The 25512-nt window shown below is 38.6% G+C and overlaps 1 protein-coding gene across 1 annotated transcript in view; it reads right to left on the minus strand.

Annotated features, from left to right (window-relative positions):
• Positions 1 to 25512, minus strand: part of tmtc2.S (transmembrane and tetratricopeptide repeat containing 2 S homeolog) — a gene marked incomplete at its 3' end in the record, with an annotated part of 175673 nt that overhangs the window by 68847 nt on the left and 81314 nt on the right. The window contains 4 exon segments of the mRNA NM_001093699.1: positions 5229 to 5307; positions 6822 to 7006; positions 7368 to 7453; positions 19341 to 19455. Coding sequence (NP_001087168.1) covers positions 5229 to 5307; positions 6822 to 7006; positions 7368 to 7453; positions 19341 to 19455 — 465 coding nt within the window.

Raw genomic sequence — 25512 nt, forward strand, 5'->3', positions numbered from 1 at the left:
GCATGAAATACAATGCTTATATTTTAGTCATAACATTGCAACTAGAGATTGAACCGAAGCACCTCTCTACTGACCAAACAAGTCTCTGTGAAGCCTGTGCTGTTCAAATCACAACCTCTCCATGCAAACAAATAGTAGGTATGCTTTTGTAGACTTAGAAACTACTTGTGAAGACCCAGGTTTCCCCAAACAGCTAGGGTTCAGAAATTAGTCAAATCTGTGTCAATGAAAAGCAATCTGCCAAGTTTGTTAAAACAATTTAAAGGTCTGTATACCTGCTTGTTCTACATGAGCTCATTCAGTAATACGTCTGCTGAACATACTTTCTGCATATGTTTTTTTTTTTTTTAAATAAAGTTTTTATTGGTTTTATACAATCCAAAGCACAAAAAGAAGAAAGAATGATCTCATCTCAGCATTTCACATCGATGCACAGCATAACATTATAGTATGTCTACATGCAAACCACTTTCCGTCACACTTCTATTCTACGACGTCTGTCTGGATGTAAGGTGTTGGTAAATTATACTTCTTTCTCTTATTCAGTCCTCTGGTGAGACTGCTGACCCTCCAATTGGGATGCATTAGGTCAGTCATGTAGGAAAGCAAATTTAGCAGTGCTGACATTAGTTGGTGATAGTAAAACCAGTGAATATCGCTAGACTATGATAGCTAATATCCAGTGAAAATATAACAGAAAGGATAGAAAAGACTTGAAAAAGAGAAGAAGATTAGGGGGGAGAGAGTGGGGGGTAGGAATAAGGAAGAACTGTCCAGGATTCTTCTCATGAAAGTCAATACGTGTCCTTTACGAAAGCGTACCCTTTATCTGTGCAAGTACCGCTGGAGTCTGGAGGAAAAAGCTAATAAGCGGGAATAGGCTGGTTCTCAATGTATCAACAAGTGGCTTACAAAGGGTCACGTCGTGGGATGCTCACCTTTGCTGAATATGGCGTCAGGTTTGACTAAGCTGCAGGTAGTGGTCAGAAATTAGATATTGGGTCCAATGGTACCATTTTTTGATAAAGTTCCCTGTTTCCTTCTCTGTTGAGGGTCTCAGCTGCTCAAATCTATAGACTTCCAGCACTTTGTTACACCAGTCTTTGATTTCTGGAGGATTGGTTTGTTTCCATCTTAGTGGAATTAATGCTTTGGCAGCGTCCAGTAATATCGGTGTTAATGATTTTTTGTATGCCGAACATGAGAGTTGCATATTGTGAGGCAAGGCTGTCAGGGGATCGTCTTTGACATCAGTCCCTGTGATCTCTAAGATAATATTTTGTATAGTGTCCCAAAAGGGTTTTATGATGGGTCAACTCCAAAATATATGTAGCAAAGTTCCCTGGTTAACCTTGCATCTCCAACATAGAGGCGAGACCGTCCTATATTTTTGAGTTTAGTGGGGTATTTATACCATTTTGTGTATAATTTGTAATTCAATTCCTGCATTTTTGTACACGGAGATGAAGTGTGTATTGGTTGAGTGATTTTGACCCATGTGTCTATTTGTATCATGGTGGCTAAATCATTTTCCCATTTTGATTTAAAATAAAGAGCTGGCTGTGGAGAAAGATCTGTGATATTCCTATAAAGGAGGGAGATCGCTTTCAATGGAGCCTTCTCTCTAGCCCATACCTGCTCTATTTCTGTGGGTTCTTGTCGCTGTGTTTGTGCTGGGAATATTGAGGTGATAAAGTGCCTTATCTGGCGGTATTTGAACCTATCTAGGTCAGAGATTTCTTGGTTAGGAATTTCAGTTTTAATTGGTTCCCAGTGTAGAAAAAACTGGCCCCCGAGTGCAGCTGTCTCTTCCATCCTTTATAATTATCTAAATTTAGACCAGGGGTAAATGTGGGGTTGCCGAAAACTGGGGTTTAGTCTGTATATGGAAGGACCAGTCCAAACATCTGGTCAAGATAGCAGCTTTATGATAATTTTCCCAGTTGGGAAGGCCTAAGCCTCCATGTTTTTTATCTGCTGAGAGTTTTTTATCTGCTGAGAGCTTTTTACAGGCAATTCTAGGATTTTTGTTCATCCAAATGTATTTACTAGTTACACTGTTTAATGTTCTAAACATTGATTTGGGGGGGGGGTATGGAATTGTTTGGGATAGGTATAAAAAGTGAGGGAGGATATTCATCTTCAGTATGTTTATTCTACCTATCCAAGAGAAGGCAGGCTTAGACCATTTTTGTAAATCTCGGGATGTTCTGCTGTTTGTTTAGGATCAGGGAAAATCTTAATTACTAAATATGTAAAGTGTGAGCGAGCAGGTTTTATTGGGAAGTTTTGTAAAATATCCATGTACTCTATGTGTGGGTGTGAAATGTTAAAAGCCACGGATTTTGATAAATTTATCTTAAAATTGCTGAATTTATTGTAATTTTGGAGCTCTATTGGTAAATTAGGTAGGGAGATCCAGGGATTTTTGACAAAGACTAGGAGATCGTCTGCGTATGCAGCTATTTTGTGCTCCCTAGAGCTTATTTGGAATCCGTTTATATCTGGGTTTGCCCTGACTTTATTGAGAAGGCTTTCTAAGGTGAGTATGAACAGTAGGGGTGAGAGTGGGCAACCCTGTTGTGTGCCATTTCTGATATCGAAGGATTCCGAAAGATCCCCATTTATCTTTAGGGTTGGTGTACAAATTGGAAATCCACTTTATCATCTGCATATTGTTTTAAGGTGGCCATAGATGGAGATTTTTGTTATTGTAAGAGCAAGATTATCTTGAAACGATCGTTTAAATGTACAATTTGTCCATCAACTAAAAAGACAGTTTCAAGGGATATTGTCTAGTGGTACTGTGATTAGCTGCCTGCTTGGACCTGCAAACAATTGGACATACATTTTTTGGATACATTTCACTGTGAATATTGAAAATCTTCTAACCTGCCCGATCGATTTTCTGACCAATGTTGGACAAAAAATTGTTACATGCACGATTGTTCGGTGCCCACTAACCTGATGATAATTTGATGGATTTGTTGGATCGCACTAAAATCAGTCGTTAAGGAAAGAAAAAATCTTAAAGGAGAAGGAAAGCTACCAAATCAGTATATTGCCAATAGATCCACAGTGCAAGATATATTTATTCAGCAGAAAGCTGAAACATACCTCAGTTGAGAGCTCTAGAAGCTCTCTGTTTGTTTAGGATAGCAGCTACCATATTGGTGTAAAATCACTTCCTGTCTGAGTCTCTTCCTGCTTACGCATAACTCTGGGCTCAGATTACAGCAGGGAAGGGAGGAGGGAGGGGGAGAGGAGCAAACTGAGCATGATCAAGCCCTGCCCTGGAGGTTAAAGCTGCAAACAGGAAGTCTGATACAGAAGCCCATGTGTACACAATAGAAGGAAAGAAATGCTGTGTTTCTTTTGACAGAGCAGCATTACTTTGAGGGTTAACTGGTTTATTTATATAGACCATTCTGACAAAGCTTACTTAATGGACTCCTGTTAACACAACAGTCACAACAAAAGGGAAGGGAGCGGGGTTGTATACTGGTAATCTAATTATCTACTATATTCCAGAAATAAATAACAAAAAACATAGATTTTTCATAATTATGCAATAGGCCATTTTTCAGAGTAAATAGATTTTTAATATTAATTTTTGAAATTTGAAGTAGGACTAGACATGTTCATAGTTTAACAGGTGATCTCAATCATATGACTCATGCTCTGATAAACTTCAATACTGCTGCACACCTAATTGGAGTGATATCAACCCGTCCCCCCTGAGCAGCCCCTCAACAGAAAATGGGCTAGTATCAAGATGTACCACTTGTGGCAGATATGACAATTACACTATAGTAACATCAAAATAGACAATAGTAACATCAAAACTAGCCAAACAGAAATAACAATGTATTAGACTCACCCCATGCTCCTCTGTTAGAGAGAAGGACTCTATGGGGCAAATTCACTAACCTCCGGAAATTTGCCTGCGACGGCTTCGCTCACATTGCCACACTTCGCCAGGCGAAAATTCGCCAGGACAACGCTAATTCACTAAAATGCAAAGTTCCGTCCGGGGCGGCGAACAATGTCAAAGTTTCACTAGCTTTAATTCGCAAAGCGAAGTTGCGCTAGCGTTGGCTAATTTGCATACAGCGTGAAGTATTTCAATGGACGTATATGTTGCAGCAAATACATTACACTACACAAGCCGAGGGAACCTTAACAAAATAAAATAAAGTTGTTATATTGCCTTACACATGAGCCCAGTGTATATTTTATGTGCCATATGTGAGGAAATGTAGGGGGGAAGTCGGGAACCCTAAAAAAATAATTTACGATCTTTTGCAGCCTATCATCCTGAAAAAACTGAAAAGTCACCAGAGTTTTTAGAATTTTCACATTTTTTTTGAGGAACTCCTATCTACTCTATTGCACTTCGCCTGGTCTAAGGTGGCGAAGACAAGTCTACCGCAAGAGGTATTGTTCAATAAAATCTTAGTGAATTTGCGTAGTTACGTCCATTCACCAGAGCGAAAATTTGCCTGCCATTAGAGTGCGAAGTAGCGCTACAGTCCATCTCCTTCGCTAGCGAATTTTCGCCAGCGTTAGTCACTTCGCCCTTTAGTAAATTTGCCCCTATAAAGCAAGGTGTGCATCAATTCGTGACTTTAATGCGCATCAAATTGTCACCGGCATTGGCGCTGATTTCGACACTTGAGAATCAACGCCAGGGTCAAAATTTAAGTTTCGCTAATTTTTCACTGTTTCACAAATTCACCCAACCAGAAAATAAGAACAACAAGAATGAGTGGAAATACAAATAATTTAATATAGACATAATTTTATTCTATGGATTTCTCATAGCCAAACAATGTGAAGAAAGAAAGCTCTAGTGTCCATGAATAATATGTAAATATTTATTCCAGGATTCCTGACCAAGTACAAATGAGAAAAATCAAATCCTTCAAGAGGGAAAAAACTTTAATGCAATTAATGGCAATACCCTCAAAAACAACAATATGTACCTGTAGCATAAAAAACCTATAAATATCTACCTCTATACTTATAATGTTAAAATATCTCCTTAGGTACTTTGACTACAGCTCAGTTTTGTCAACTTTGTTACGTTTTTTTAAAAAATTGTTAACGCTAGAATTAAACTATGATAAGAAACATTTCTCAAGTGTACTAAGGATGTTTTAACATATTTTTAGAAACGTACATGATCACCTCAAGTTCAGCAAAGTAAGAAAGTTTGCTTCTCTTACCCATCATGTTGTATAAGCTTTGGGGTGAAAACTGCCTTGGCATCTTTTGTATTGCCTCTTTGTATACAATCAGGGCATCCTGAAGTGAAAGAGAAAGGTATAAAATTAACCACCAGTGGGGTATTAAGTACTTGTGTTTGCTATTTTATATTACCTGCCACACAGCATTTTCCCCAGATTTCTATCATCATTTTACCATCAATATTTGCATTTTTTTGTAAATCTTGTTATTTGGCATAGGCATTAGACAGCCCTGTCATGTGAAAGCTATTCAGTATGCACAAAGGAAATAGCTTTCAACCACAGAGGAGACTTCAGACTTAATACCTGGTTGTGGGTAGCTGTAAATTACCTGTACAATTAGGCTAATTGCACACAGGGTGTTGACCTCCAAACATCTGACATTGAATGAAAAACACCATGTGTAGCACACACTCCCATGCAAACCTTTGTGCAAAAATTCGTGCCTTAAAGAAATTGTTCAGTATAAAAATAAAAACTGGGTAATATAGTTAGTAATCCAAAAATGTAATATATAAATGCTGAAGTGACTTGATTTCTAACATAATAGCCAGAACATTACTTCCTGCTTTGCAGCTCTCTTGGTTTCCAGTGATTGGCTACCAGTCAGTAACCAACCAGTGACTTGAGGGGTGCACATGGGTCATAACTGTTTGCTTTTGAATCTGAGCTGAATGCAAAGTGTCAATTGACCCATGTGGTCCCCCTTCAAGTCACTGACTAACTCAGAGTTAGAGGGCTGAAAAGCAGGAAGTAGTGTTCTGGCTATTATGTTAGACATCCAGTCACTCCAGACTTTATACATTACATTTTTGGCTAACTAACTAACTATATTAGATTCATTTTTTATTTTTTAAAAACTATCTATTTACCTATTTTATTTTTACACTGAACTGTTCCTTTAAGTCACCAAAATATACAGTAGATGCGTTGAATGGAATGACGCAAGTGTTTTCTACTGGAGCAGCTCTGTGCTCACACTTACGCCATGAAGTCCTAAATTTGTTTCACATTTATTAAATAGAACAATATCGACATGATATTAGTGTAGCTGGTTCAGCAACCTTTTTTATACTGCACCTTTTCTAAGTTAAATAAATAACATCCTCTTCATTCTGCACATAGTTCATACTTTCCAACACTATACTATTATATTACACTGTACACTGTAATATGCTCTACATTAATATAATACAGGGAAGTCAGTAATGAGTAATGAGAAAGGTTTGGATGAGATAATAATGTAAAACAAATCATAATATTTATTAGTTATTTCACATGTACTAGATAAAATCCAACATGTTTAACCTGTTGGCAATGATCAGAAAATAAAATATATGCACGGTGTGCAAGCTCCTGGGTATTTAAAGTAAAAGAGAATACAGTATATAGAATTTGTAAGTGTCAATGATTGTAGTCATAACCTGGAGGTTTTAGGGTAATACAAGAGAACATACTGAAAATCTGGAGGAGGGACAAATGGGAGATAATGAAGGACAGACAGAGAGAAACAAGGAAAAAAGAGTGAATAGGAAGCGATGACCTGTTTCAATATAAAATAAAAAAGCTCACCTCATACTGTCCTTGCTCATGGTACAGTTTCCCCAAGTTATAAAGGCAACTGGTCACAGAGCTTTTATGGGCATTGGGATCTTTTAAATTTTCATCTGGGATTTCAGAGCACTTTAGGAAAGTTCGTCTAGCCTCTTCTGTTCTTCCCTGATTCATTAAAATAATACCTGTGTTCAAATATCCTGCTGCAAAGCATATTGTTGAGAAAAAAACATTAAAGCAATGGCAAACTAGACAAACTGCATTTACATATAAAATAGCTACATTAATTATTTTCATGTATGTAGTATGCATAAAGAGAAAATCAAAATACATCTCAACATGCATGGTTTGCCAATATCTTTTCTTTAAAGGACCACCACAGACGCCAAGTGATTTAGCCTACATGCTTTTTAAAAGCTTTCATCTCTACAAACACTGCCAATTAGGGTGCCAGTAGAGAGGAAGGTTTTGTGGTATTGCTTTAGCCCTTCATCTTATTTCAGAAACACAGATGATAATAACATACAGATGTTGATGAGGAAGATCAAATATAATTTAACTTACATGCTAGGGTAGGTCTGCTACCAATTGCTAACTTGTAGTAATGCAGCGCCTCGGAAAACTTGCTGTTTTCTTGGAGCAATAAGCCTCTATAATAAACACACAGAAATGAGAAGATGATTATTTGAGACGCAAAGCAGAGTTTCTTAAGTACAAAACATTTTAACATGTTTTAAACATTATAATTTCCAGAGAAAAGGAAAATAATGGGTTTGTTTTGCCCAACCAGTAGTCATTCCAAGATGTTAGCTAACACAGATGTACATCTTCACTCAGTAACAGCACTCTATATATCAGAATAGACTCCCTAACGGCAGAGACACGCACTGCTATTTTTGAAGATTAGTCGCCCAGTGAAAAATCGCTTCTTCTTCAGGTCGACTAATCTCTCCGAACTGCCTGCCCGCCAGCTACAATGTAAATCACGGCGGGATGGCACTTGGAACACATTTCCTTCCCGAAGTTGCCTCACGAGAAAACTTCAGGCAACTTTGGAAAGCAGAAGTGATCCGCGTGCCATCTCACCAGCGAATTACATTAAAGTAGGCAGGAAGGCAGTTCAGGGAGATTAGTTGCCCGAAAAAGAAGCGATTTGTCGCTGGGCGACTAATCTCCCAAAATAGCAGTGTGTGTCTCTGCCCTTAGGAGAATCACTTTGTGAAACAGCAGGTGCAGCAGTGAATATCATAACAAGCTCATTTTATAATAAACAGCTGAACTTTAGTAGCTGTACATAATGAAGCAAATAGATTAGACAGAACCTCATTGGCTCTCATTTTGCATTTGTCTATGATGGACAGTATATGAGCTTCTATGTAGTACAGGTATGGAACCCACAAATCAATGAAGACAGCAGCACTCCAGAGATATTGAAAAACTTTACTTAAAGTGCTCATTAACCTATAGAGAGGTCATTTCAATTATCAGAAATATTCTCTGTTAATACATTTGTTAAGAATTCTGCAAACTCAATCCAAAGTGACAAATGCACATTCCTTTTGGCATGTACACCTGGTTTTTAAATAGTTTCTAAAAAAAAAGCCAGAGCATGCCCTACCAGCCAAGTCTTTAATGTGGTTCTCATGTAAAAGATTATTAACTAGAATAAATAAACTGTGTTTTTATATTATGTGGTTCCATGTAAGGTATTACAGCGTGCCAAGTCACAAGAGGAAGTATTTCAGCCAAGATAAAACAATTTCAAATTCAAGAAGTGTTGTATACAGAAACACAGAATAAACATTGATTATTTTTGGATAGAACACAGTGATTTTATTAAAAAATAAGTTTCACTACCATGCTTTATTAAATATAATATACTTGGAATGGATGTAGACTGTCAGTGCTACACAGCACCAGTCTGTGGGTTGTAATCCCCCTTATGTTCAGCCTGCTCCCAACAAATAAAGCACAATTATGTCTTCACAATATAGTGAGTTCAAGTTCACGTTTACATCATCCCTGTATCTCAATTCTGCCTAATTTCTTGTGTGTTTCTTTTTCTGTACCTCACTTTCTTGTAAACCTCATTTTATAAACATGCCTTGCATACAAGTATTTAAGGTAGAATACACAGTCACATACGTAAAAGAGAGATTGCACCGATTTGGTTAAGGAAATAATTTTAGCGCTATATTGCCAAAGTATCTTTAAACAACTTGAAAGTGGATTTAAAATGTTCTACCCTTTCTCCTTGGTCCCCTGAAAAAAATTACAACATTCTGGGACATTTTAGTAGCATCATGAATCTATATATTGTAAATGAGTAAAATGAGCATGTATAATTTGGCTAGGTTAAAAAAGATGGGCCAAAACACAAGTGATTGGTTAACTGTTAGATGAGTAATAAAAAATCAATCACGTGTGCCCATACTTCATAACCCAGACAGAACATTCATCTCAAGAAAATACTAGTATAAGAGGTGTTCACAAAGCCAAATGCTATAAACAGTAGAACTTATAGTAAAACAGTGACCATGTATATACATATAAGTAATACTTTCCAATCAATATCTGGACAAAGAATATAAAGTTAAATACCAGTATTTTTTAGGTAGTAATACCAAGCAGAGAATAAACCTATCTGCTTTAATGTCATGGTACAAAACTACAATTTCATCATTTACCATTAGTATCCTCTCCTTTCATAGGATGGCTTCGGGGGGAACTCTAATGTGATCTGATTTGACACCAGTCACCCATCTTGCTTCAAGGCAAAACAGATCAGGAATTGTTATTTAGCAGTACCAGCAAATGCTAGCGGGACTGGCACAACCCAAGCCATATGGGCATAGGCATCAGATTATGGCAGATACAGTGCAATAACTGCAAAAGTGCCTCAGGTTAAATATAACAGTGAAGGCTTTAGACAGAAGCTGTAATATAATAGCCAAGAGAAAATGCGGTTGATAATGATCCTAATATGCATCATTCTCAAAAATGCTATTATTTATAAAGCACCAGTCATTCTACATCTCATTTGAATAGTATTGGGAAACCAGTGACATATTGTACAAACAAGTACATACATCAAAAATCCTTAAGCTTGCGTATGTACCAACCCATGTTACTTAGCAAGCTTATTAATACATTTGAAAATCCTCCCTGTAGAATACCTAAATTTAGCCCTGAAGACCCATATAGAAAAAATAACCATGTTGAGCCGCTAATTAGAAATTAAATGTAATATATGTTTCATAGTTTCATGTGTGTTAATTATTTGTTTTTTCTTTTATTTAAAGAGTCATCTAATTATTTCTAAATATAAAGGAAGAGCTTCTAATTACCACACTAGGCAGCAATTATATAGACAGAAGCAGTCTGTAATCATTCTGTTCTATATTAAAAAGGAGGGGCACGTGCACAGAGTAGAAAATGGCCAGGCATTATTAGTGTAGTGCTCTAAGCACAGCAAACTGCATGATTAATGGTGCTGTGCTGATCTGGCACTAGAGGAATTATTACAGTACTAGGCACATTCAATTTGACTGCACTAAACACCAAGCAAAATATTGGCAGAGATGAAAAGCAAAATATGCAATTTTTATACAGTGCGAGTAGTTTTACACAGCAATGTGCAGTGAATCATCCAAAGACATTTAATGTGTATGTAGTAACACTGTGTATGTTTGCCCAATTTAGCACGGCAACAACAGAGCTCTACAGAATAGAACTATTATATCAATTTCTATATAGTATATATGGGCAATAATACCAGAAACAACAAATATATATCTATGCATATGTATACTTTCTTTATGCCTAAGGTCTTTATTGCTGGTTTTAAGAGCTCATATCCTGGTGTTTTGAGACTTCAATTGATATACCAAAAGTCAAAAACAGACCCTTCTGGGGTAAGAAGCAGGCCTTTACAAATAACAGAACTTTCTGTAATTTGCATCTCTATGTCTTATGTCTACTAGAAAATCCTGTAAACTAAACCCAATATGCTGGTTCTGCTTCCAATAAGGATTAATTATATCTTAGGATCTAGTACAAGGTACTGTTTTATTATTACAGAAAAAAAGGAAATAATTTTAAAAAAATGTAATTATTTGAATTAAATGGAGTCTATGGGAGATGACCTTTCCACAATTCGGAGCTTTCTGGATAACAGATTTCCGAATAATGGATCCAATACCTGTACAAGTGCAAAAATAAGCATTGGTTGTTTGCAAACATGAAGACACCCAAAAACACAACAAAAATACATTCAACCACGTGATAAAAGATCTCCGCTTATTTAAAGTGGACCAGTTACCAAGACATAAAAAGCTGTATAATAAAAGTCCTTCTCAAATTAAACATGAAATCCAAATTCATAGCTGTTGTAAGCTCATTTAAAAATCTCAGCTGTTAATCAAATATTGGCTGCCCCTCTTCCTGCTCCGGGGAAGACAATTACTTTCACTTTCCATTCAGCACTTAATAGATGTCACTGCTCTCACCACATTCCCCCTCTCTCTTCACCATTTAATTGTGTAACCAGTGCATGGGGATGGACATCAGGTCCCCCATTCTGGTGCACAAACACCATTTTATTAAAAAAATGAAAACTACACCCTCCAAATAATACCCATGTCTTACTTCATGTCACTTTTTTAATTTGCATTTATCCAAAAAAATCCCAAAATAAAATACCTCTCCATGCTCTGTAAGGCATATTGAAAAACGGTGATATGGCTCCTATGACTGCGTGCACGCCCCTGACATCTGCCGACTGCCTCACAGGATGCCTGTCTGTAACCCGGAAGTCAGATCATGTGCAGTCCTCCCTGAGAGTTGCAAGGCTGATGGAAGGGCTGGGGGAGAGTCGCAAGGCTGATGGAAGGGCTGGGGGAGAGGCACAAGGCTGATGGAAGGGCTGGGGGAGAGGCACAAGGCTAATGGAAGGGCTGGTGGAGTGGCGCAAGGCTGATGGAAGGGCTGGGGGAGAGGCGCAAGGCTGCTGGAAGGGCTGGGGAAGATGCGCAAGGCTGCTGGAAGGGCTGGGGGAGAAGCACAAAGCTGCTGGAAGGGCTGGGGGAGAGGCACACGGCTACTGGAAGGGCTGGAGGAGGGAAAGCTGCTTTGTGAAAAAGCTGAACGGAACGTGCAAGGGAGAAACTGCAGAAGCTGGCTGCAAGTAAGCTAGCGTTGCCGGGAGAAGTGATGTCACAAAGCAGGACCCCAAAAAAGGAAGTGGCCCTTGGCAGCGCGCACTCAAGGGAGAAGAATCTCTTTACTGTTATAAGATGGCGGGACCCTTTGGACTCCATTGGAAAGTGGTGGTTTCCTTTTTTCCCGGATTCCTAACTTGAAAACAGGATGCAGCAGCATATTGGATGATACCAAAGTAAGTTTATTGATTGGGACTAGGTTCTCTAAAAGGTGTTACTGGTCCACAAAATGTCTCCTGCTTGTATAATTATGAATTCCCAGACTGATGGAAACAAGATTCAAATAATTTATACAGTGTAATTAAAGTTCATTTTGCTTGACTAACATAAAATAGGATTTGGAATATTTTTTATAAATGACCTGGAAAAAATTAATTTGTATAGTAAGGTATAAATATTAGCATTTTTACAAACTGTGGGCATATTAGGAAATATTTTCTTTTAAGAATTATAAGAACAATCAGTGATACATTCATGTTTTTATCTGAAGACCCTACACTCTATTTGCAGCATTTAATTTATATTCCAGTCATTGTACCTAATAAAAGGTGTCACTTTCTATCTAGTTCAGAGGTGGAAATGCAAATCTAATGTATTATGTATTAATGTATGTGTGTTTTATTGCATATGCTTGCATGCAGTAAGTTATCTTTAGTCAAGCAATGTCATTGAAGTGGCTCGCCAGTGACCTTCAATCAGTGCCACTAGAGTTGAAACAAGAAAGAACAAACAAGGGGAACCCATTTCTGAAAAGTTCTTGCCTTTCAGTTTATTTAAAGTACCTGGTATTTTTTTACAACTCTGTTCCCACAGGTGGTGTATTTGCCATCTGGTTTGTTCCACTGTCAGCAAAGCAAATGTTAATATATTTCATTCTATATGTGTTAAAATGTCTCACTGTGTATTTGGCAATGCCTGTGTTTAGCTAAACACGCATCTGTGCAGGAGTTGGGCTGCATTTGGGCAACCCCTGCAATGCCTGACATTGTTTTCCATTCTGAATGCTGGGGAATGTTCAGATACATAGTTAAATTGGGTTGAAAAAAGACAAAGTCCATCAAGTTCAACCCCTCCAAATGAAAACCCAGCATCCATACACACTCCCCTCCCTACTTTCATATAAATGCTATATACCCATACCTATACTAAAGATAGAGTTTAGTATCACAATAGCCATTGATATTATGTCTGTCCAAAAAATCATCCAAGCCACTCTTAAAGGGAATCCTGTCATCAGAAAATGTGTTTTTTTCAAAAGGCATCAGTTAATAGTGCTACTCCAGCAGACTTCTGCACTGAAACCCATTTCTCAAAAGCAAACAGATTTTTTTATATTCAATTTTGAAATCTGACATGGGGCTAGACATTTTGTCAATTTCCCAGCTGCCCCAGTCATGTGACTTGTGCCTGCACTTTAGGAGAGAAATGCTTTCTGGCAGGCTGCTGTTTCTCGTTCTCAATGTAACTGAATGTGTCTCAGTGGGACATGGGTTTTTACTATTGAGTGCTGTTCTTAGATCTACCAGGCAGCTGTTATCTGGTTACATTCCCATTGTTCTTTTGTTTGGCTGCTGGCGGGGGAGGGAGGGGGGTGATATCACTCCAACTTGCAGTACAGCAGTAAAGAGTGATTGAAGTTTATCAGAGCACAAGTCACATGACTTGGGGCAGCTGGGAAATTGACAATATGTCTAGCCCCATGTCAGATTTCAAAATTGAACATTAAAAAATCTGTTTGCTCTTTTGAGAAATGGATTTCAGTGCAGAATTCTGCTGGAGCAGCACTATTAAATGATTCATTTTGGAAAAAATGTTTTTTCCAATGACAGTATCCCTTTAAAGGCATTAACTGAATCAGCCATCACAACATCACCCGGCAGTGCATTCCACAACCTCACTGTCCTGACTGTGAAGAACCCCCTACGTTGCTTCAAATGAAAGTTCTTTTCTTCTAGTATAAAGGGGTGGCCTCTGGTACGGTGATCCTCTTTATGTGTAAAATGGTCCCCTGATATTTGTCTATAATGTCCTCTAATGTATTTGTAAAGTGTAATCATGTCCCCTCGCAAGCACCTTTTTTCCAGAGAAAACAACCCCAACCTTGACAGTCTACCCTCATAAATTAAGTCTTGGAAACTTAAGTCTATATTTTGCTTGTGTGACTACAGGGCTGTGATTGGCTATCCTTCTCCTTTCTGGCAGGAAAAGACACGCTACCACCCAGGCCCGGACTGGTAATTTACCCTTTCGGGCAAATGCCCGTGGGGCCGCTCTATACTGTGTTCAAGTGGGCCGCCCGCCGCCTTATTAGATGCGGCACTACTCTTGTCTGCTATGCCACCTAATTAGCTTATCTGTCAGAATTCGTGACATGCCGTCTTCTTTACGTATACGGCAAGCATGTAAGGACAGAGGGAGGAGGGAGGGCTGAAGAGGCAGACCGGGGGTGGGGACTGAGCGACGAGGGCTGAGACTGAAAGAAGTTTTGCGGGCAGCACAGAGATCTGAATGCAGCCTCTTCCGATATGTGAGTATCACATGCTGAGAGCCTGCATACTACTCCTGATGCTGTCTTAAAATGCGTGTCTTCCACGTAGTCCTGTCATCCCTCTGTGCTTGTATCCTCCCCCACTCTCTGGCATTAAGCTCATGCAGCCTCCTCCCGTCTCACTGCTATCTATTAAGGAGGGAGCATATAAGCAGGATATACCAGGGGAACACAGGGCTCAGTTTATTGGGGTGTACAAGCAATGCATCTTGGGGAAAGTGGATTTGCAGCACTAAGGAAAGGGGGGATAGTGTTTGTAAGTGCTGCACAGAGTGTATATGGGGGGATGGGAGGTATATATCAGGGTACAGGGGGATAGTGTAGGTAAGTGCAGCACAGAGCAGGGACCTCAATTCTGGGATGGCAGTGAATGTGATCTACTTAGACTTGCTAAAGCATTTGATATAGTGCCACACATAAGGCTACTGGTTAAGTTAAGGATGTTGGCCTGGAACATGGAACTCTTGTATTATAAGGGATAATGTACCCCCTACTGTAAATGATAAGGATATTAGAAGTCACTGAGGGGTTCTGTGACCATATAAAGGCACAAGGCTGCAGGCTGAGTTATACAGGGAACTCTGAGTATCACTCATATATTATAAGGGATAATGTACCCCCTACTGTAAATGATAAGGATATTAGAAGTCACTGAGGGATTGTTCTGTGACCATATAAAAGCACAAGGCTGCAGGCTGAGTTATACAGGGAACTCTGAGTATCACTCTTGTATTATAAGGGATAATGTACCCCCTACTGTAAATATATATTTATAAAAAATATGCATGTGTATAGGTAAAAGACTATCACGCATTTATGTGTGGGCTGCTTTGATTTATTTTTCCAGGGCTGCTTTTTACTCCCAGTCCGGCCCTGCTACCACCCCTCATATGAAACATAGATAGAGCCCATAGGAGATCTAATAAAGGGAACATTTTTAAAAGTAATAATGTTTAACCCAAAGTGGAATTGGTACCATATATTATGCATTAGTGGCTAAAAGATTAAGGGGGATTTCAGTTATCCTATGTGTCTCCTTTAATACTTCTGAACTAATAACCTGGCCTTTCCAGAGGGGAATTTAGTAAAGATTACTGAGAGTATATTTCGTGTGACACTTCTGTAAAGTAAACTGTAAATAGCATCTGACTGAATCAAGATTTAATGTTACCCAGTTTTCTTTTCAAACTCCTTTTTTTCTTGACAGTTATTAATCACGGTATTGACCTTAATTACACCTGGGAGATGGCAAAATTGATTCATCTACAGTAATATGGAATTTAAACCACACTGCTGGAGTTTATTATTAAATATAGAAAAACAGAAGAAATGTTACACGCACTCAAATAAGCATGGTTTGTTCAATGTCTATTGACTAATTAAGACAACCATGTTGGCACATTAGATATTTGCTTTGCTAAACATTGATTTATACAAAGTACAGTTAAAGACATGCTTTGTGATTTACTTCAAATAAACTTATCAGGTAATAAAAGATTAGTATTTTTAAATCTATTCTTTCTCATCTATAATTTCATAGGGTACCAGAAAACATTTGCCATTATTTTTTAATTTTCCTGCCCATGTGGAACCATTAAAATAATGAATTGACAGTGACCCTATCTCCCCTCATGGAAGGTTAAATGCTCAGGATAATCAATGACAAACATTTAAGCATTCCACTTGTAATAGAAGGTCTTTGTTACAAAGAACCTGCAATGATTTATTTCTTACTGGCAATAGTCAGGGAGAAATACCACATTTGTTAATATGTGTGCTGAACAAGTGCCAATCCTTATAATAAAAAGTATTAAACAGCACTATGAAAACATTTTGGGGGTCATTTATAAACACTGGGCAAATTTGCACCTGGGCAGTAACCCATAGCAACCAATCAGTGATTAGCTTTTTACAGGCAGCTGCAGGCTGAACACTGAAAGCAATCATCTGATGGGTTGCTATGAGTTACTGCCCAGGAGCAAATTTGCCCAGTGTTTATAAATGAGCCCCATTGTGTCTTACCTAAATGATTCTATTTGATAATGGCAAAATAGTGAAAAACACTGCCAAACTGCACAACTTTCATATTATTTTGTGTCAATGTACATTCTCATTAGCTAACTTAACTTAAATATCTGATTACTTGCTTGGGAACATTACTGGGTACTTATACACCTCTACAACTCATATAAATAGGAGCTGTGTACAGTACAAATGTGCAGTGATTTGCAGAATTATGCTGTTTGTTCACCCTAGGTAGAGAGAATCAAATCTATTTAACCAATTAAAGATACAAGATAAGGTTTAAGTTACACATATTTCACTTCGGATGCTTCTAAATTGCAATTCAGAATTTGTATTATAAGAACAAATCTTTTTTTTTTTTTTTACAGACTTCCAAGAATTACATTACATTTCAAGAAAATAAGCCTGGAAATAAAAACTTTCTTGAAAACTCCAGGTGCGCTGGATAACCTGCCTACAGAAGTAACTTAGTTCCACCTTTATTGTTCTCCGTCATATTGAAATAATGCAAGCAGGTCTACATACTCGCACAGGCCTAAACACGGGGGGAGGGGAGGCATTTTCCACCATAATCTGCATTCCGGTATCAAGAATTATACAGGGTCCACAAAATGATACTGTAAATCCAAGTAGAAGTCAATTCCTGAAGGTGTTGCAGAATTGATAGTAATTCGTAATATAGCTACAGAATAAATACTGGCATAAACTAAACTATTTAAAATCAACCCCTTTCAGTATTTTCATACTCAAAAGTATATTACACAATACATATTTTATAATGTATTTGAAGTTTCACACATCTTTTTCATTGTAACACTACTTTCTACCAATGTAGCTGAAAAGAGGATTAGAGATTTGTCATAGTATTTCTGTATGTTGAATATATTAGACTGACAGTGCGATCATTTTGCATCCCTCTAATATTCTCTTGGGTGCTTTCTTCAGCAACCAGCCATCTCTTTTATTATAGCTCTCTGACAAGCTATTCATTTTGCCTGGCAGTCTGTATAACATGCACAGTCTTGGGATTCCAAGTAACATTTATGTCCAGAATACCAGCGTAACCATGTCTGCTACAATCAGGTGCAACGTTCGACACCAGAACTTACTAGAGATGCAAAGATTTGCACTAGTAGCTAATTTGTATGCCAGTGGGCACAACTTGCACCTGCAAGGGAAGGAACAGGACATGGGCACATACAGTGTAATTGAACTGATGCAACAAAAAAGTGACATGGTCATAGCAGGTGATAAGTACAGAAATTTCTTGCACTGGAACATGCTGTGCCTTGGGTCTATGTAGAGGCAATGGCAAACTGGCAACATACAAGGAGAAGGAAAGCTACAAGGAAGGAACGTTTATTGCCAATAGATTAGCCACAATAGTGCAAGGTAGAATGCTATATTTATTCTGTAGAATGCTTTACCATACCTGAGTAAACAGCTCTAAAAGTTTTCTCTGTTTGTTTAGGATAGCAGCTGCCATATTATCTTGGTGTGATATAACTTCCTGCCTCAGTCTCTCCCTGCTCACTCATAGCTCTGGGCTCAGATTACAGCAGGGAGGGTGGAAAGGGAGGGGGAGAGGGTGAGAGGAGCAAACTGACATGCTCAAGCCCTAGCCCTGGAGGTTTATGCTGAAAACAGGAAGTCTGATACAGAAGCCCATGTGTACACAATAGAAGGAAAGAAATGCTGTTTTTCTTTTGACAGAGGACTCAGAGCAGTATTACCTTAAAGGTTTACTGGTGTATTTATATAGACCTTTCTGATAAAGATTACTTCAAATTAGCCTTTCCTTCTCTTTTAAATCAATAATTTAGTAGTAAATTAGTAGTAAATTAGTAATTTTAATTCTGCTGCACCTGTTTCATATGTTTTCTAAAGACTGCATTTTGAGGCCTCAAGTTTTTCGTTCTGTGGTTAAAACATACCAAGTGTGTTTTTATTTGTTCTGTAGTATACTCAGGCCCGGATTTGTAGAAAAGCCACCTAGGCCCGGGCCTAGGGTGGCAGGATTTTAGGGGGGCGGCATGCTGCCCAACCACACCCACTTTGGTTCAAAAACACTGGGGATGCACTGGAGATACAATATTTTTTAAATTTCCCGTTCACCAATCCCCATTGCTCCAGTCCAGTTGATAAAAATTTGCACTAATAAAGGGGAGGTGACAGGGGCGACGAACGGCAGCCCACTATGTAAATCCGGCCCTGAGTATACTTCAAAGCTTGTAGAACTGCTTAAGCGCTGACCTATTGTCAGTGACACAACCATACATAAACCGCATTACACTTTAAACACACCTCCTTGCTAGACAAACTTGCTTCCTTATACAATAACCAAGTCCACATGCTAAAGGCAAAAAAAAATTCAGACTCAAATGTATGGAGGTGCTCACTCTGTATTCCCCACTGAGAATAGGTTACTTAGCAATCTTTGACTTGATATATGGATAATATAAACCAACTAGAATCACCTCTATATTACTCCAAAAATATAACATTTTTAATTTGGTATTAAAATCTTGTGTTTTAATTAACAGGCAAGGGAATTATTTAATTAATAAAATATTTCACTTTTACTTCTTTTTTTACCTTTGGTTAATAAAACAAGACTCAGAAGATCTGGTCAGTCAGTTGGACAAAAATACCAAAAAGCAAAAATGTAATTATTTGTATAAAATGGGCTGTTCCAGTAATTTGTAGCTTTATGGATAACAATGCAACAAGGTATGGCATACTTACAGATTATACAACATGTCTGCCATGTTGCTACGATAGTACAAGGCATTCCTATAGGCATTTTCAGCTTCATCAATCTTGCTTTGGCTCTTGAGAACATTGCCAAGATTTCCCCATGCTGCCAAGAAAAATGAAAAGAAAAAGATTTAAAAACACAGATCAATATGTTTATGCTAATAAATCTGCACTCAAAACATCGAAAATATTCAATTTTGCTACTGTAAAATGTAATAAAGATAGACGATAGATAGATGATAGATAGATAGATAGATAGGATAGATAGGATAGATAGGATAGATAGGATAGATAGGATAGATAGGATAGATAGGATAGATAGGATAGATAGGATAGATAGGATAGATAGGATAGATAGGATAGATAGGATAGATAGGATAGATAGGATAGATAGGATAGATAGGATAGATAGGATAGATAGGATAGATAGGATAGATAGATAGGATAGATAGATAGATAGATAGATAGATAGATAGATAGATAGATAGATAGATAGATAGATAGATAGATAGATAGATAGATAGATAGATAGATAGATAGATAGGAGCAGCCTGCAAAGTATCTAAATTATAAGGTTGAAATAATAAAACGTACCAAAGTAGCATAGTTATTCAATGGGTATATTCATATTTAGAAACCAATTGTTCGATTCACCTTGAGATTAGTTTAATCACTGAACAGTTTCAGTTCCATACCAGGGTTGAACCCTTATTACAAAAGGAAAGAATTACTAATAACCTTGAGCTACAGGATAATGGCCATATAAGCTATAAAAAGTTAAGCGAATCATGATTATTATAATTAACAGTTAACTGGCAATATGTTCTGCATTGCCGCACGGAGAAGTTATATGAAAATGTTAAGTAAAAAATTGCCATTGCAATGTATGTGAGAGCAACCTGCTGCTTCTGTATATAGCCATGCACTTATGCTACTGGTGAAAACGTTGACCTCAGCTTCTATCTGCAACACAGTGTTAAAGTTTTATATCAGGGCATTAAATGAATGACAGACCCTTAATTTAATCAGCTGAAGAGCCCAGCATAACCATTCCATATATTTTATTAATAAAAGGCTGGTATTTATGATTATGACATCTGCTCGCATTGCTCTTGGTTCAGGACATCTCACCTGGACCACATGTCTACATCAGTAAGTATAGACTATTTCTTGCTTTCCTGCCTTAATATATTCAAGTTTTTTTGCTTGGGGGTAGTCCTAGGGTTGCCACCTTTTCAATACGACAGGTCTGAGTGGCTGGGGCAATGATGTTTTGGAGGCGGGGTGATGGCATCAGGGGCGGGGCTATGATGCAGATATCGTGAGTGGCTGATCGCTATGTCATTTACCTCAGAGTCCTGTCCAAAAACGGGGCTGTCCAGGTGAAAACCAGTCAGGTGATAACCCTAAGTCCTTGTACAAATAGGGGTAGCTTATGGGGCCAGCCAATGAGATATTCACCCTGGGCCCACTCTTAAGTGGTCCTGTCTGCAATGACCGATTGCCAGAAAAGATCATTTATATACATTGCAGCAGGTACAATAGTTATTAAAAGGTACATTTTCACCAAGATAAAACAGAAATTTGGAGTTATTTATGCCTAGATATTTTTGTCTTCTCCCTGGCGTAGTTTCAAGTCTGTCCAGCCCTAATAAAATGCAAAGGCAGTCGGTAGTTGTAAATAAATAGACAGCAGTTTTCATCAGATAAGTACAAATAAGACTCCCCATAGCATTCTATAGAACTAATTGTGCAGCATTTTACTTGGTTACATTGGGCAAATCTTAAGAAAAATCCATGGCCTCATAGAGGCCTACTAATAAAGGTATATTAAAAACCAGCACCGAAATACACGAAACATCTCCGCTCAGTACAAATACAATGCTGTGGAATGTGAATTTGTCAACTATAAATTGTTGCATATTTGTAACAAGGTGTACAATTCCAGCACAAAAAAAAAAGAGTTGTAGTTTCCACCATTTGACTTATGCCAGGTTGATAATGTGATTACAAAAAAACACAATGGTGTACAATGATGGAATTAAATACAGCCCTAGTCTGACTTTGAATAAAAAACACACTTGATAAATGCTGCCATTAGTTCTTGTATTATAATGGATTATTTCCATGACCAGTGCACTGGTAAGGAGAAATTCACACTTTAAAACACCTTAAAAATAATATTTGTGCTCTAAATACTTTTATACACTTTCTTTTACAAGCAGGCCCTTTCATTTGCCACTAAATAACTTCTCCCCAAATGTTTCCATAGAACCATGGGGGCAATATAAATGCCCATTGAACACCAGGCATTTGTCCTGCTGACTCCTATTATGTCCTGGGTTGCCTGCTGCAGACTTAAATGGCAAATGCCTGTTATAAGCAGAGGTTTACCTCTGGCCTGAAAATGCTCACTTTTTTGGCTTAATGGCGGCCAGCCGGAGTGGTGATAAGCATCATTCTGCTGGTGTCCCTTCTGCCTAAGATTAAAATAAACTGTTTATAGCCACAAATACTGGTTATGCTTACACACTATGGCATAACTATAATACAGCAGACCCTGAGGTCACTGTGGGGGCCCAGGGGGACCCAGACCACTGGGTCTGCTGAAGTAAAACCCTCTGTTCACTGTTTGCTGCGAAGATTGCCACCAACAACATTTAACGGACTATTATGGTGGAGCTAAGGGTTTCTGACAGAGGCTGGAGGGAAGAAGAGGACAGCATATGTGCCAAAGCTTTCAGCCGGGGCTGGATGGGAGGAGAGATCAATGCATGCAGCTAAGTTGTGCCCCCTAAAGACTAATTATTTTGTAGGGGGGGCCCCGTTAGCTGTAATTATTTATGCCACTGCTTGCACAATTGAGAAGCTAGTGTAACAGGGTAAAAGTTACAAGAAGAAGACAGCAAGCCATTCACCAAGTATTATGGAAGGAAATCCCAAACCTAGCACCCACATATAAAAATGACGTACAATTCTCTATCATACATATGTGGTTTGAGTGTCCCTTGATCAAAACATTCTGGAAAGATGTATTTATAGAAATCTGACACTTATATAAGCATCCCTTTCTTTGTTGTACTACACTACAATACAATTACCAAGCAAGTAGTAACACATCACTTGACATTATACATGACACAGTTTTCAAAGGCATTAATTCCTCAAAATTGGAATAGCAAACACCCCCCCCCCCCCGCTCTGAATGAATGGCATTTGTCTATGGAAGAAATTAGAACTTTAAGACAAGGCTCCTTCAGAAACTTCAGAATCATATGGAACCCTTGGATTTTGTATAAAATAAACTTTCTCTCAGGTACAAATTTATCACAATGCTCAACTGAAATGCAATAGTTTTTGATGATGGTCCGTAAACCTGATATACCAGGACATTACCGTATATACTAGAGTATAAGCCGAGTTTTTCAGCATCCAAAATGTGATGAAAAAGTCTACCTCGGCTTATACTCGAGTCAGTGGGCAGTAGCTGAGATTGCAGTCACTTTTAATCATACCTATACCAATAGTTCACTTGGGGAGAGCCTGCAATATCACACAGCGCCCTCTGTTGGTTATATGTAAGAATAACAGTGACTGCAATATTTCACAGCGCCATCTGTTGGTTATATGAAAGAATAATAGTAATCCGTTTGGCAATTCTCTGTCACCATCAACTTTGCAAAGATGTCCGGTTGATCGCTGGGGGGGTCGCTTTGGCGGAATGTGTGCTGCTGGGAGACAGGGCTGTAGTTGTGTCTAGGCTTATACTCGAGTCAATACGTTTTCCCAGTTTTCGTAGGTAAAATTAGGTACCTCGACTTATACTCGGGTCGGCTTATACGGTACATAGTTTATACCTATACAAAGAAACGGTAAAAGTTATCTCAAAACTAAAAACCTTGCCCCTTTCCCCAAGTTCTTACCTCACAAACACCTCATTGAGTAATCCAATGTCACTATAGATCTATGTCGCTACTATGTTAATGATGCAATGGTTTTGTATGAAGAAATGTAATTAATGTATGATTCCTGATCCTTCCCCACCATTCCTTTCTGTTAACCCTCCCCAATATTGTTGAAAAATAAATAATTACATATAATTATTTATCAATCATAGTAAATCAAACTAAATAGCAACAAATGCCAAAGTACACGGTTAGTTAGCTGAAAAATATAAAACGTTTTTCATAGTAATGGGATAAGCAGAAATGCACGACATAAAATATATAAGCAACACCACCTGACATTGCCGAATACACCTGCACATTGATAACAAATGTCCACTTCTTGTAGTAAACATTCCAGATTGTGTTGCGTACAAGCTATATCACTGTCAGACAATAATGGAGTGTTTCAACTATCAGATAATAATGACCGATACGTTCCTGGTACAGTAATTACTTTAGCACAGGAAGTGGTGCTGAGTCATAAAATGCTGGTACTTCAGTCTGAGAAAATAAAGCACAAATTACATCCCAGCGAGAGAAAGCCAAAGGGTAATCAGGAAAAAAAGCTGCTTACAATTTAGAGGGTGTTTGCACTTAGAGGTCTGAATACGCTCTATTCAACAATGCCTTTTAAAAGTATATTTGTTTTGCAGGGAAATTGGTCTAAAAATCTTTGAAACCATGAAGTTTAGAATTCATAATAGGGATGTCGCGGACTGTTCGCCCGCAAACTAATTCGCGCGAACATCGGTCGTTCGCGTCCGCCGAATGTTCGCGAACGTCGCGCGACGTTCGCCAATTTGGGTTCGCCTTAGCTGGCGCTTATTTTTGCCCTCTCACCCCAGACCAGCAGATACATGGCAGCCAATCAGGAAGCTCTCCCTCCTGGACCGCCCCCACACCCCCTGTACCACTCCCCTTCCATATATAAACTGAAGCCCTGCAGTGTTTTTTCATTCTGCCTGTGTGTGCTTGGAAGAGCTAGTGTAGGGAGAGAGCTGTTAGTGATTTGAGGGACAGTTGATAGTAACTTTGCTGGCTAGTAATCTACTTGATACTGCTCTGTATTGTAGGGACAGAACTCTGCAGGGATTTGAGGGACAGTGAGTTTAGGTTAGTTAGCTTTGCTGGCTAGTAATCTACCTTCTACTGCAGTGCTCTGTATGTAGCTGCTGTGGGCACTGCTTCTGATCTCATCTGCTGACTGCTGTAATAACCCAATAGTCCTTGTAAGGACTGCTTTTATTTTCTTTTTTGTTTTTTTACTTTGCTACTATAAGAGCCCAGTGCTATTAGTCTAGCTGTGTTGGGGAGTGGGACTGGTGTGCTGCTCCTCCTAGTAGTTCACCACTACCAGCACCAACCAGAGTCAAAATTGTTACAAAGTATCTTATTTGCACCTGTTAGCTGTTCTGAGCTCTCTGCCAAAAGCTAATTAAGTTAGAAACTGGTTTTTTTCTGGCTGTTCAGTTCAGAGAAAAGAGGGACTGGTGTGCTGCTCCTCCTAGTAGTTCACCACCACCAGCACCAACCAGAGTCAAAATTGTTACAAAGTATCTTATTTGCACCTGTTAGCTGTTCTGAGCTCTCTGCCAAAAGCTAATTAAGTTAGAAACTGTTTTTTTTCTGGCTGTTCAGTTCAGAGAAAAGAGGGACTGGTGTGCTGCTCCTCCTAGTAGTTCACCGCCACCAGCACCAACCAGAGTCAAAATTGTTACAAAGTATCTTATTTGCACCTGTTAGCTGTTCTGAGCTCTCTGCCAAAAGCCAATTAAGTTAGAAACTGTTTTTTTTCTGGCTGTTCAGTGCAGAGAAAAGAGGGACTTTCCAGTACAAAAGAGGGACAGGGGGTTGAGTGGTCAAAAGAGGGACAGTTGGGAGGTATGCAAGTGCCACCTAGCTGTGTGAGCTTTTTCACATTCTGTCTAAATAACAATAATAATTCCGTGTCCGTAAACATCACCTGAGTGATGTTTTTACAGCAGCAATAATATATTCCGTATCCACTACTGTATACGTTGCCCTTGCAGGCATTGTTTGCCCAGTCTTTAACCAAGTGCCACCTAGCTGTGTGAGCTTTTTCACATTCCGTGTCCAGAAACATCACCTGAGTGACGTAGTGTGATTTCTGCCCTTTACAGCACAAAACGCAGCGCTGTATCAACAATGTATTTTTCAGATACATTTTTGCCCTTGATCCCCCTCTGGCATGC

The sequence above is a fragment of the Xenopus laevis genome, chromosome 3S, assembly GCF_017654675.1.
Source record: "Xenopus laevis strain J_2021 chromosome 3S, Xenopus_laevis_v10.1, whole genome shotgun sequence".
In the NCBI taxonomy this organism is placed as follows: Eukaryota; Metazoa; Chordata; class Amphibia; order Anura; family Pipidae; genus Xenopus; species Xenopus laevis.